The sequence below is a fragment of the Chamaea fasciata genome, unplaced genomic scaffold (genome assembly GCF_029207755.1).
Source record: "Chamaea fasciata isolate MVZ Bird 193981 ecotype frontalis unplaced genomic scaffold, bChaFas1.0.hap1 SCAF_482, whole genome shotgun sequence".
NCBI lineage: Eukaryota > Metazoa > Chordata > Aves > Passeriformes > Sylviidae > Chamaea > Chamaea fasciata.
The window spans coordinates 15658-28584 of NW_027094567.1; the positions used below are offsets into that span (position 1 = coordinate 15658).

Consider the following 12927-nt stretch of genomic DNA (forward strand, 5'->3'; position numbering starts at 1 on the left):
TTGCTCCCAAGCATTTTGTCACTGCACCTTGAAAAGGTGTTTGCTGACTGAAGCCACGTTGTGTCTTTCCTTCAGAAATTAATCAAGAAAACACCAGTCACCTACTGAAAGCCGCCTGCTCCCATCCAAATCAGTTCCCTGCTCAAGCGCCAGCCACAGGCTCATCCCCGATTCCCTCTGTGAGATACAGGGTAATATTTTGCTGCAGCCGGAAGATGATTACAAAAATGAATGAAAATTGTTGGTTCTAGGTACTGTTATTTATGGCTTGGATTTGTTCTAGTTAATTTGTTGGCTTTTGCTGGGAGCTGGGAGAGGGGCCAGCTTGAAGCCCAGACCAAAAGGGAAGTAGTAGAAGAGGGGAGGGGACAGAAAGGTAGGCAGTCAGGAGAGAATAAAAGTTCCCCAGTACCCAGCCAAAGGGAAAGGGCACATGGTTCACCCTGGGCTGGGAAAGGCAATAAAAAGCAGCATTCCATTGCAGTGGGTGTGTGTGTTTGGCCCTTGGGGCAAGCTGTCCCTGCCGCCCGCCAACCTCGGTTCCCTCGGCAGAAGCGCCGTGCCTGGAGGACACTACTCTGTGCTGGAGCCTGCAGAGCAGCCCGGCTCCCTCCCCTGTGCCCGGAGTGCTGCACACACTGCTCCCCTTTGCCAGGAGTTCCAGGGCAGCCGGCACAAGAGTGGGAATCCTCAGCCAGGCCTGCAGCCCTCGGCTGCCGTTTGCCTTTCTCTGCTCCTGTGCAGACTGCAGACGGCCGATGCCACCCGTCTGTGCTGTGCCCAGCTGGGCTACGCTTCCCCTCGGGAGCGGCCGGCTGCCAGCCGGGCTCTGAGAGCGGAGCATTCGCCTGCTCCCAGGCTACAAGGGCCTCCTTGCAGCCTGCCTCTGCCCAGGCTCAGGCTGCTCCGGGCTCTGCCAGGGGCCTCCGCCCTGGGCGAGACTGCGTCCGCTCTCACCTCACAGACGCTGACAGCTCTGCACCAGAGGAAACCTCTCAGAGCATTCTCACTGATCTTGCTGATTTCTCACTTGAGCAAGACTCTCCTGCAGCCAAAGAGATTGCACTTCGGGATACAAATCCAAATGGCACGAACCCAAACGCTCTTGAGTCACAGCTGAAGACCTGCATGTGCACAGGATCTTTTGGCTGCCCCACTCCTCCTTTGGTTTTGCCTGCCAATGCCACTGTCCTTTCTGCCTCAAATTGAAGTACCACAGGTGTGCAAAATACGGTCAGTGGGCCGTATTCCAAAGGCACTGTGGTCTGGAGAGGATGACTGAAGCGGAGCCTTCCCCACTTTCAAGGCACACCTAAGAAGCTGTCAATGTCACTCTGCACCTTCAACAGACAACGGAACACTCAGACAGAAAAGCTGCACTTATTGACAGGGTGAGAAAGAACGGAATCTTCCAGATGAGCTTACGTTTCAGCAATTTTATTTCCTCATAACCCTATTCTATATAGATAATATAGAATATCAAACCTATAATCCTACTCTACAAGCCTTCTCTAAGGTGGTTATTGAGATAACCAGTCATTACATGAATGTCACATTCATGTCTACTCCTTCTTCTTTATCTTCTTCACTGCCATGATCAGCGGTGTCAGGGTGAATGCTGAATTTCCTGATCTTACAAACGGATGCTGTCCACAGGAAAGAAAATAAAAAACACAAACCAAAAATCAATGAACCATGACTTTCCAAGCTTAGTGCTTCACAGGCTCAATCAGGGTCCCTCTGGTTTCTAGAAAGAGCCAGAAACACGACCAGTGGGACAATCTGCACCTACAGCTTCGTATGAGGACCTTGGCATCATAGGCAAACCTGGCCCAGAATCCCACTCATCTGTTTATTCTGGTGTCTTCATCTTGATGGGACTTTTGCCCTGCCGCTGCTCTAGAAATTTCCCTGGGGTTTCCTCTTTCCAGGATACCTCTATGACTCACATAGGTCCCTCTCTTTGAAAGACAGGCACTGTGCTGATTTCCACAGGGACACGGAACAGTGCCTACCTTTCCACGCCCTGCCCCTCCTGTGCTGGCTGGCACCTTCCTTCCCAGCAGGGACAGCCGAGCGGCACTGGATCCTGCACTTCCCTCTCTGCCACACAAGCTGGCAGTAAACCCTGGGGCAGTTGCCATCGGCTTGACCGTGCCAGGCAGCAGATGGGGCTGGGACCAGTCACCCTCAGCTGTCCCTGTCTGCGTGGCAGAAACATCCAAGAGTGGAGGGGGGGTACAAACCAGAACCCCTCAGAGGCCCCCAGTGAGCCCTCCACAGCCCCTTCTGCCCACGGCCAAATGCCTGACTGCTTGGCTGGGACTGGTTTCCTATGCTTCCTCCACCACTATTTCATGCCTCTGTTCTCCACATTGCTCTGCTTCAACTCTTTTGCCATTTGATAGAACTGAGCACCCCACCAAATTACAAAACAGGGCAACAGAAACAGTCAGAGGACAGAGCACCTGTCCTCTGAAGACAGGCTGAGAGACCTGGACTTATACAGCCTGAAGAAAGAAGAATGGACCCCAGGGAGACATTATTGCCACCTTCTAAAACTTCAAAGTGGCTTCTGAGGGAAAATAGAAGACTTTTTTACATAGGTCCACTTCCAATAGCAAGTGGGCTAATACTTTTAAACAAAATGGGGATGGAGTCAGAGCAGGTCTAACAACAAACCTGTTTACTCAAAGCATGGTGCAGCACTGGCACAGGTTGCCCTGAGAGCTGGTAGGTGCATTGTCCCTGGAACCATTCAAGGTCAGATGGGACAGGCCTCTGAGCAACCCGATCTCTTCAAAGATGTCCCTGCTCATTGCAGGCCACTTGGACCAGATGAACTTTACAGGTCCCTGCCAGCCCAGGCCACTCTAGGATTCCTCAGCGTTCTCATTTGAAAGCACCAAGTGTGGAAGTGAGGAGGAGGGGAGCTCATCTGATGCCTTGCACTTCAGTGCAGGAGGAGCCCGTCCCTGGGACACTGTTTCCCCTGCGGCCCCTTGGCATTTTACCTGCAGCAGCTCCTTGGCAGACCAGCGCCGTGCCTCGTCTGTCTGCAGGCAGCAGCTCAGGAAGTGACGTGTGCGCGGCAAGAACAGGTTGGGCTGCCACAGCCTTGGTCTCCCTCCAGTGGCTATCAGCAGTTGAGGCTGGAGAAAATGGAAACACCCGGCTCCACCTGCTTCTTTCCCTGGAACTGCAACTGCCCTCCCAGATCCCATTGTTTAAGCTCCACTCTGCAGCGACAGTTTGTGCCCTGGCCGAGAGGCAGAGCTGACTTTCCTGTACCAACAAAAACCCCAATGCCCATGCAGCCACAGATTTCCAACATCCAGCAGATCTTGCTTTGGCAGCTATTTCATTGACTGACGTAGTTAGTGGGAACTCCATCAGCAAAAGCATGTTTCCTTCTCTGAGGATTCACAGCAGCCTGACAGGCTTTTTAGAAGAGGCACTTTGCTAGTCTAACTAACCCTACTATTTCCAAGGATTATTACATGAAAGGCACCTCTGCACTGCTCGTTGGTCCCTTCCGCACATCTGCCATAAAACAAAACTCATCAGGCCTTTTGTCCTGTTCCAGAAAACAATGGGAATTGGAAGAAATGAAAGGAAATCCACCAGGCGTTCCTCGGGGAAGGAAACAAACATTTGGAATCTCCTATTCAACACAGACACAAAAAGATGCCTGCACCAATCTTTTGCCATGAAAATGCCTCTTTGGGCACAGAGGAGACACCTACAGCTCTGTCTGTCCGCAGTCTGCAAGTTTCAGCTTCTTTATGTGGCAAAAGGAAACCTTCTCATGGTCAAATCAGAGGAAGGAGAAGTGCCATCCCTATGATAAGCCAATGCTCATTTGGATACTCGAGTCAATGCACTCATGGTGTGCCCAGCGCAGAAAGTGCCGGGCAGAGAACGGCAAGTTTCGGCAGGCTCTGCGCATGACACCAGGAGGCTTCTGAGCTGGTCTCTGTAAAAATGCCCATCACAATACCAACAGCTCTGTGCTGCTGGCACTGAAATAGATGGTGACCAAAGAGACTTTGTTATTATCTTCTTCAATCCAGAGAAAAATTTCCAAACCTAAACCAGCAAACAAACTCCCCTTGAGTGCAAATACTTATGGCAGCTTGCTTTCCTTTTCTCACACCGCCAGAGGTGAGATCAAAGGGGCTTTGATCGTGTCCCTCTGCAGCTGAGCTCAGCCACTGGGCATGGTGGGGAGCTGCAGTGCTCCCTGTCATTACAACTGTGCAACCCAGGGCTGTCCCTGCTCCCACGGTAAAGGAACAGCAGCGGCGTCAACCGCACCCCTTGGATCCCAGCCACGGGCACCTGACTGCAAGCCCATCAACTTTTTAAAGTACCCAGAAACAGCTCAGGGTCCGGCATACAATTCTAACTGCAGTTGGGGAGCAACACATCCTGAATTTAGAGAGGCCACCCAGACAGATGTCTTGAAAAGCTGAAAATCTGGATAACTCACAGGATTTGGGAAAGATGCTACAGCATGGAGAAAAATTGTTGTGCTGTGGTCAAAAAAGGAAAAAGGAAGCACGACTGCTTTGGGATTTACTTGGTGATTGTTTCTTTTCTCTTTTGATCTTTCTTTTGGCTTTTCTTTTTCTCTATTCTTTTGGCTTTTCTTTTTTTTTTTCTTTCCCTTTTTCACTTGCTTTTGCTATTTTTCCTTTTTCTTTTTCTCTGGGGTTTTCCTTGGCTTTTTCCTCTTTTCTTACTTTGTCTATAAAATTGAAACTGCGAAGATTAAACCTCCCTTTCCAAGGGTACTAAGAACATATCTAACCATTCCACAGTAAAATTCCTTTCCTTCAGAGACAGAGCTCCAACATGGTTCAAAAAGCAAATGTCAGGCATGGCTGGAGGGCAAAATGGCAGGTTTCTGAACTGCTTGACCTTCCACTTCCCTTCTGATGCAACCAAAGCTACAGCAGATGCTGATGTGCTGCAGGGGACACTTTTAGGAGGCCACCTTCTAAAAAGAGCTGCAAGTGGTGCCAGCAGATGGCAATGGGATTTTGTCCAATGGCACACACAACATGGGACAGCTGAGAAAGACAGCGGGATCGGTGAGCATTTGCACCTTACCGAGACAGGAGTTTCATTCCAGGAAGGAACTTCTCCTTCCACCATGTGAATGCCCACGATTCCAAGCGACCAAATGTCTGCTTTGGGGCCATACGGTTGGTCTTTCATAACTTCAGGAGCCATCCACCCAGGTGTCCTGGCCACTGAGCTCTGCCTACTTTGCTCAGGGAGGAGCTGAGCAAAGAGGCCAAAATCAGCTGTGGAGAAAACAACACACAATGAAAACCACCTCAAATTAGGAACCCAAAGAAAAGAATTCCCCGCTCTCAGTCTAAGAATGTGCTCTTGAATCTCCTGGAGCACTGTCCACACTTCCTTTCCTCGGGGCTTAAGCCCAGGAAGTGTGGTATTGGCCACCTGCAAAAAAATGCCAGCTTTCTAAACATTGCTCACAGCAGTGTCCTTTATTCCCCTGAAGCTTTAGATTGTAGCTCTCTCCCTCTGGAAGGGACACAGACCCACGCCACTCTTGACTGCTTGTGGTTCCTTGTCACACCTCTGTGCATGTTGCAATTTTGCCTTCAGCTTGCAACAGGAGCCCCTGCACTCCCACCAGCACCATTTTTGGGGAGCTGGCAGTCACTCAAAGCAGCCCCACGCTCTGCGTGCTTGGAACGCTGCACCTGACTAAGAATACACTGACCCAGCTTGACAGAGCCGTCGCTTCCCAGAAGGATGTTGTGGCTCTTCACATCTCGGTGGATCACGTGCTTCGAGTGAAGAAAATACAATCCTTGCAGGCACTGAGAGAGAAAACAGAAACAGGAGGGCGAAACTTAGGGAAGTGATTTCATCACACAAGAAAGGAAACAGCCTAAAAATTCCCTCTCCAGGGGAATGGGGCGGCATGGCAGAACACAGTGCCAGCGAGAGGAAGAGCTTGCTGCTCCAAGACTAGCAGAGCAACACCTTTCTAAGGAGAGGCATGCCAGCCTTTGGAAGAGCAGCAGCAACTGCCTTTGTAGACTGCCTTCTGCAAAGCAGCCAGAATGACTGCTGCTGCAGTGCATGTGCTCTCTTCATGCAGAGGTCAAACGAGGGTTGCCAAGAAAGAAAATGTCCCTCCCTTTGCTGTCAAGTTGGATCACTTTTGGCTGGGAGGCTGCATGACAAAGGTTTTATTGCCGGCCTCAGCACAGACTTGGAAGTATCACAGCAGTTCCCTTCCATGAGCAGAGAGCATTTTGGCTGCACTGCTGTCCTTTTCAGCTTAGGACTGTGAGAAATGAATCTCTCTCTTTTGTTTGCACTTTGTTTCAAATCCTGCTGCCACCACCTTGGCTTTTACAGGCAAGGAATGCAGTGCAGACAGGCTTGAGGTAAACATTTAAAGAGGCAAGGCGGAGAAGGGCAGATACAAATACAAGAAACAGAGCGAGAATACAACAGCAGGAGATAAGAGTACAGGATCAGAGTCCAGTGAGTGCAGAGGCCCTGGCAGGCAGTTGTCTTGAGATGCTCTTGCCTGCCCATAGCACACCAGCAATACAGAAACAAAGGCTGGCACATGGAATCACTCCAGTTCTGAGCCCAGTTTCCCAGACCACCCTGCCCAAGGCCTGAGAAGTACAGATGGGATCCCTGACCTCACGACTGATTGCTGCCATCTCGTCTTCAGAAAGGCAGACCTTGCTGATGATTTCACTCAGCGTGCCTCCATCCACGTACTCCATAACCAGCCAGAATTGCTCATTGACAAGGTAGCTGAAAGAAGGAAACAAGGGCATAGACATAAACATGCATGGCTACCTTGGTCTCGTGCTTGATTCTTGTTTCCAGGTCCCTCTGTGACAAGGAGAGAATAAAAGGAATGACATTGCCTCTAGGTTGTGCAGTGTTTGCAGTCTGTCTCAAGGAGAAAGGCAGAGCTGTGAAAAAGGAGATGCCAGCAAGTGAAAAATGCAGTTTAGGAACAGGCCAAATAAAAGACCAGTCAAGCTGCATGTTTCTGGGAAAAAAGCCCCTAGTCTTCCTGCCATGCAAAGCCATGGAAAAGAGGAGACACAATCCAAGGCAAATCCTTGTTTCGTTTATCCGCACCTAAGAAGATACTTGAAAAAAAATCAAGCCCCAAAACAACATGGCAGCACTGAACTTGCAGGCTGTTGATTTACTTAGATACGATTGATCCAGGTCTTTGAACACTTTTCAAACTACACATGCCAGGCACGACTCATGCAGGCAAGATGCACTCTCTTCCCATCCATGGCAGATGAACAGAGCAATAAGAATCAACCAATAATTAACAGCTCTATTTTCTGCCAGTGACCAAAGTGGGTTTTTACTTTGCGTCTCTGCAAGAGGTAACCAAACATTCATGGGACAGAAGCACAACAACTCACCTGTCTAAAATGTTGACCAGGTTGGGATTCCCATTCATCTTCATGACCAGTAATTCAGAGAAGATTAATTCCTTCTTCCGCAGTCCTTGGAGATTGATTTTCTTTATGGCCACCTAAAATGACATTGAAAATCAGTCACTTTCCAAGCTGGTGGCAGGAGACCACAACGCTCATGCAGCGCATGGTTTTGGAATGGCACAGCTAAGCTGTGCCAAAGTGCCTTGGGATTAGACCAAGGAGTAATTAGCAACTGACATTCCAACAGCCCATTTCTCTGCTCCTTTGGGGGCCAGTCACAGGACACGTGGTCACTGATATTTTGTCTTGTCCACTTGGTAACAAGGGTGTCTCAGCTATCACCCACAGACCTCTGAGCACACTCTTTGCTGCTCTTTCTGGGATTCAGAAGTAATCCGCCCCTTACTACTCTGTGGCTACCTCCTGGGCTATGGGCAGGGCTTAGGGCTTTTAGGGATGCCTTGCAGCTCTCTCCCTAAGGGCACTTCCTAAGTGCAGCACTGCAGGTGGCTAAGGGAACTACCAGTGACATTCAGATGTATTTGCTGACAGTCAGAAATGAGAACTCAGGACTCAAGCTGTAGCCCCAAAGAGCAGGGAGATGCTCGAGGAGGCACAACTGTTGTTTCAGCAATTCAGCAAGTGAGCGAGTCCTTCAGTGAAAGGAGCCACTACCCCCCTTGCCTTCCTTCTGGCAGCTGAGAAGGACAAAGACTGCCCCAAATGCAACTGGCAGGCTGTCACAAGTCTGTGCTTCTTGTGTCTTTTCAACACAGCTCTAGCCAAAGCTGCAGCCACAGCTGACACCAGAGAGAAAAGCCCCCGAGAGCAGCAGAGTCTGTGGGGGCTGTTGACATTTACCTCTCCTCCTGTGGCAGTGTCGAGCGCTCTACAAACCTCTCCAAAAGTCCTAGAAACAAAAGAGCAGCAAAGAAAGGAGAAACCGTTTAGACCTTGGAGTGAAAGCCAGCCCAGACTGGAGATCTCTGCTGGAAATGCCTAGAACCTGCAGGATGCAGAAGGGCACTGTCAGAAGGCAGATGATGCATTTTGCTCTCAAGTGCATGGCCACTGGGCCTGAAGCATTGGGGTTTACTGTCTCAGCTCAGAAAGAGAGTTTCTTCTTTCTTCTCGGGTTTCAGTTTCTAAACTGTGCAGTTCTAATCCTGACCATGGAATATTTCCTACAGCAAACTCTTGCAAAGAGAGCTATGATAGGGGCTAGGCTTCCTCTTTCAGGCAAGCAAGATTCTTCTCCCTCTGTTAGTGTGGCCAGCTGATTAGAGATACACAAAAATGCAAAGGAAATTAGCACACAGCTGTCCCACACTTGAGAGACCAGGAGATCTACCAGGTCCTGTTGCCTACTGCAGGCAAGACCTTGGCAGTGTGGAGATGTCTTTGATAACGCCTTCTGGCCAGGCTCACAAATTCTGACTGGTACTGAGAGATGGGACAGTCTAGCCTCAGTGTCTGAACACGTTTGCAGCTGGCCTGACTTCAGACCTGATAGATACTCCACCAGGAAAACACCTGGCCCATGGTTTTGTGGTTGGACTCACCCGCTGCCGATATTTTCGACTTTGATGTATTTTGTCATGGGATTTTCCGTGCTGACAACTGTCCCTGAGGAAAACAAAATTCAAGATGCTGACTTTCAAGCAGAGATCCCAGCTTCCAGGAGACACCTAAAAAGGCAGCCCCGTTGCGTGGGGCTCTGAACCCTTTGTGGTCCGCTGGCTAACAGCAACAACAACAAGCAGACAGACAGACAGACAGACAGACAGCTCTGAAGCACAGATGGCCAGCAGAGACTGATTTTCTACACAAGTTCCTATGGAGAATCCTAACTGTCCCTGTGATATCAGACTGAGGAGGACCACTTGGTCCAGCTACGCCACCACATGCACACAAGACACCGTCCCTCAGACAAGAAATACACAAGACGTACTCAGTAGCTCCAGGGAGTCCTCCTCGATCTGCTGTTGCTGAGCAGCAGCTGTGTCAGCGCTGCAGATGAACCGACTGCCCGGGCTCACCTTCTCGGCTTGGGGAGCAAAGGCTCTTTGACACAATGCTCCTGCTGCAGCAGGTTTAGTGCAAGAGCCTGTGTAGATCTGGGAGAAGAAATGAGTTTGGTTCAGAAACGTGGCTGGCGGAGATGACCCTGAGATGCCGTCCCAAATGCAAGCCCTTAGGAGGATGCTGTCAGCCTGCCACACGCAGGGCTCTTAAAATGGATTTTTTGCACGTCCACTTCTCTTTGACTGGATGGGCCAAAGCCAAAGGCTGGTTTTACTGGAGTTCATGGCCAGATTCATCTTCCATTTCCAGGGATTTTCTGAAGGACGACTGCCACATGGACCATATTCCACTTCTTCCCAAGGACCATATTGCACTTCATCCCTCTTTTCCCCCTCCAAGGGCTGCAGACACACTTGCAGCTCCCGGTTCAAAAGTTCTACCTCCCGCCACGGAGTGCTCTTGTCCTCCAACACGTTCAGGTCATTCTCAACCGGCAGCACTTCTGGTGGAGGCAGTTCCTGTGGCTCACACCAATCCTGGGGCTCCTCCTTCTCAGCCATTTGCAGGAGGCCTTTGCAGGCTGCCTGGCCAGATGTCAACACTTCCACCTCGAGTCAAAGAGAACAAAGCAGTCAGAGACTACAGCTTGTCCCTCTTAGCCAAGAGTCATCAGCTGTGAGCAAAGGGAAAGAAGAGATTTACAAGGGCTACAGACAGCTCGTTTCCATCCTCCATCTTGGGCACCACGTTCCACTGTTAAAACACCACAAGAAACGAGGAGAGCGAGAAGAGGCCAGCAGGAGTCAGTTTGGATGACTGCTGGCCAAAAGGCCAAAGGACTACTTCCATTGTCCAGGGCAGCAGTCGAGATTCAAGATACCAGGAAATGTCCTTTAGAATGGCTGCCACAGACACTACAGCAGGATGGCCCTCAGAGGCATCACCCCATTTGCCTGCTGCTCTGCAGTGGAAAGGCAAGAAGGGCAGAAAGCACCAGCTTGGTGACTGTGGCAGTTATTGCTGTTTCACTCACTTGCTTTTGAAGACTTTGACGGAGGGCATTGAGTATGGCTCTCATTGTTTTCATTTCTTGCTCCATCCTCTTCTCTTTTGCCTTGACCCTAGCCTCCATTTCCTGCAGCCCTGCTTGCAGCTGTTCCTTGTCATTCTGAAGATAAAGTGAGAGAGGATGTTTCCTCATTGGAGTAGCTTCACCTCTCTCACTCACCGGAGGTTGTTGATGTCCCCTCTGCTGATGGAGATGCATCTCCTCTTGAGGATGAATCTCCATTATGTCTTCTGTGTTCCTCCTCTTCACTGCCTTGATGTCACTCTGAGCTTCAGACAGCTCTGCTTGTGGCTCTGCCTTGAGATTCTGCACACACAAACGCAGAGCAAGTGACAGGGAGCTGCCATCAGGCTCAGCTTTTTCCTCTTTCAGCCTCAAAATCACATTCGCTCAGCCACTTCTTTCTGTGTCCCTGCCCACCTCTGCTTCCACTGCCAACCTCCTTTCCCAGTGCCAATCTCTGCACGTGACAAGGCTGGGCACAACTGGAGTGCCCAAAAGACTCTGTAGAAGTGATGAACGACTCGAGAAAACTACAGAAACTTTCCAGAAGCCAAACACAGGTGTCCCAAGTAGGAAAACAAACAAACAAAATCTCTTGACTTCCAGAAGGAGCCCGTGCGCCCTTGGGCTATAGCTCTGCAGAAGCCAAGGCATAGAGCTTCGCTGAGCCAGATGCTCACGCGGAGCACCAGCCCTTTGGTGACTCAACGTGGCAGATCAAAGCCCATTGCCCAGTTGTCACTGGCTGGGGGGAGACCCTAGGTCCTGGCAGCACTGCAGCACTCAGCACCCTCAGCCAGCAGCAGCGAGAGCTGGCTGGGCAGAAACTTGCACCTCTGCCTTGCACTAAAGACAGCACCCTCCAGAAGTGGCACTTACCGTCTGGGAAAGTTCCAGCTGTGGTGTGACCGCTGCTGGAGGCCTGTGGTCATTTGGCTCCTCGTTGGCCTCTTCTGCAGGAGCAGAGGGAGCCAGAGGAGAGTCTGCTCTTGCTTCTGTGATCTGTGGACAGAGAGGACGGTGAGATACAGGCTCATTTATAAGCTTCCTTCTCTTCAGCCCTCAAACCGCCTGTACTAAGCACAAATCATCGACCTTAAGAGCAATGGGATTCTAAGTCACTCAGACTAAATTCAAATAGGCTGATTCAACTGTGCTGCCAATTGCTCTGAATTAGATTTTCCCCCCTTGGCTACTATGTGGGGGCAACTTTCTCCCTGCAAAACTGGGCTTTTAGCTCTTTTAAAGCTCTGCAATGGAAAATGAGGAAATGGAAAATTAGGAAATAGCCAGTGACGCCTTTGCTCTTGCTGCTGCAGACATGGAAATGGATTTTCTTGCAGCCTGCTCATCTGGTCCTCTGCACTCTACTGCCACAGGCCAAGCTGACAGCTTGCTGCACAATTCTTAAACGCCAGGAACATCAAATGTTCCTTTCTTACTCACCTCAGGATCAGAACCTCTGAACACTCGGCTCAGGTGACCTGCAGTGGGCAAGGGAAAATAAACCAGATTTTTTGAGAACGCTGGAGACAACCAGAGCATTTTTACAGCACCTTCCAAGAAGGCCTCCCAGTCCACATTTTCAAAGTTGTCCCGCTTGACCCAGCAAAGGGAGGAAATGACAGACTCTGCTGCCACACACTCTCTCATGGAGGGAACACAACCACTGCAGGCTGCCTTGCAAATGCTGCCCGCACAGCCCTGGCTACAGACACCCCCTTTTGAGCTGAACGTGTTGACAGCGCTTCACCCAAGCGGCATCCAAATGGCCTTTCTGTTTCCAAATCAACTCAGTCACTAAGAAAGAGCAGGAAGACATACAAAAGCCCGGTTAGGTGACACCCAGGGGAAACCTCTACTTACGTGCCAGCTGTGTCAGGAAATAGCAGGAATATCCGACTCCATAAACAGAGAAAACTACAGCTGCAAGCTGCCCAATCATTGTGGCAGCTGCTGTGCAAGTTTGCAAACTCTAACACTAAAGAACAGCAAGGCTACTCTCCGTGTTCAGCTGCCCACTGACAAAAGACTCAAGCGCAGGACAAAAGCTCCTGTGCTGAGCAAGCTCAAGAGCTGCTCTGACACCCCTGAGGCCTTCCGTGCACCAAGACAACCTCAGATGTCACCACGACCACGTGGCAACCGTGCCCTGACATCACAAAGCAAATGCTCTGTGATGGTCTGTGAATTGATACCGACGGAGAGACTGATGTCTGTGTAGGCCTAGGCTGCATTTTTACCTCTTTCCCTCCTCGGCTGCCTGTTTCAGCTCTTGTTTTTCCCCCTGTGCCCCCTGTGCCCCCTGTTGCTGTGCCCAGCCCCAGCTGGCGGCCGGGCCGGGCGGAGCAGCAG

At 50.4% G+C, this 12927-nt stretch overlaps 1 protein-coding gene across 1 annotated transcript; it reads right to left on the bottom strand.

Moving 5' to 3' along the window:
• Window positions 1–1562: 1562 nt before the first annotated feature.
• Window positions 1563–12517, bottom strand: LOC136305554 (serine/threonine-protein kinase PAK 3-like). The gene is made up of 10 exons (XM_066208822.1): window positions 12439–12517; window positions 12019–12056; window positions 11452–11574; window positions 10534–10875; window positions 7458–7570; window positions 6702–6819; window positions 5759–5858; window positions 5116–5312; window positions 3015–3152; window positions 1563–1646 (listed from the first exon to the last, which is right to left on the bottom strand). Exons 1-10 carry the CDS (start codon window positions 12515–12517, stop codon window positions 1563–1565), a joined length of 1332 nt encoding a protein of 443 aa, XP_066064919.1.
• Between the last annotated feature and the right edge of the window lie 410 nt (window positions 12518–12927).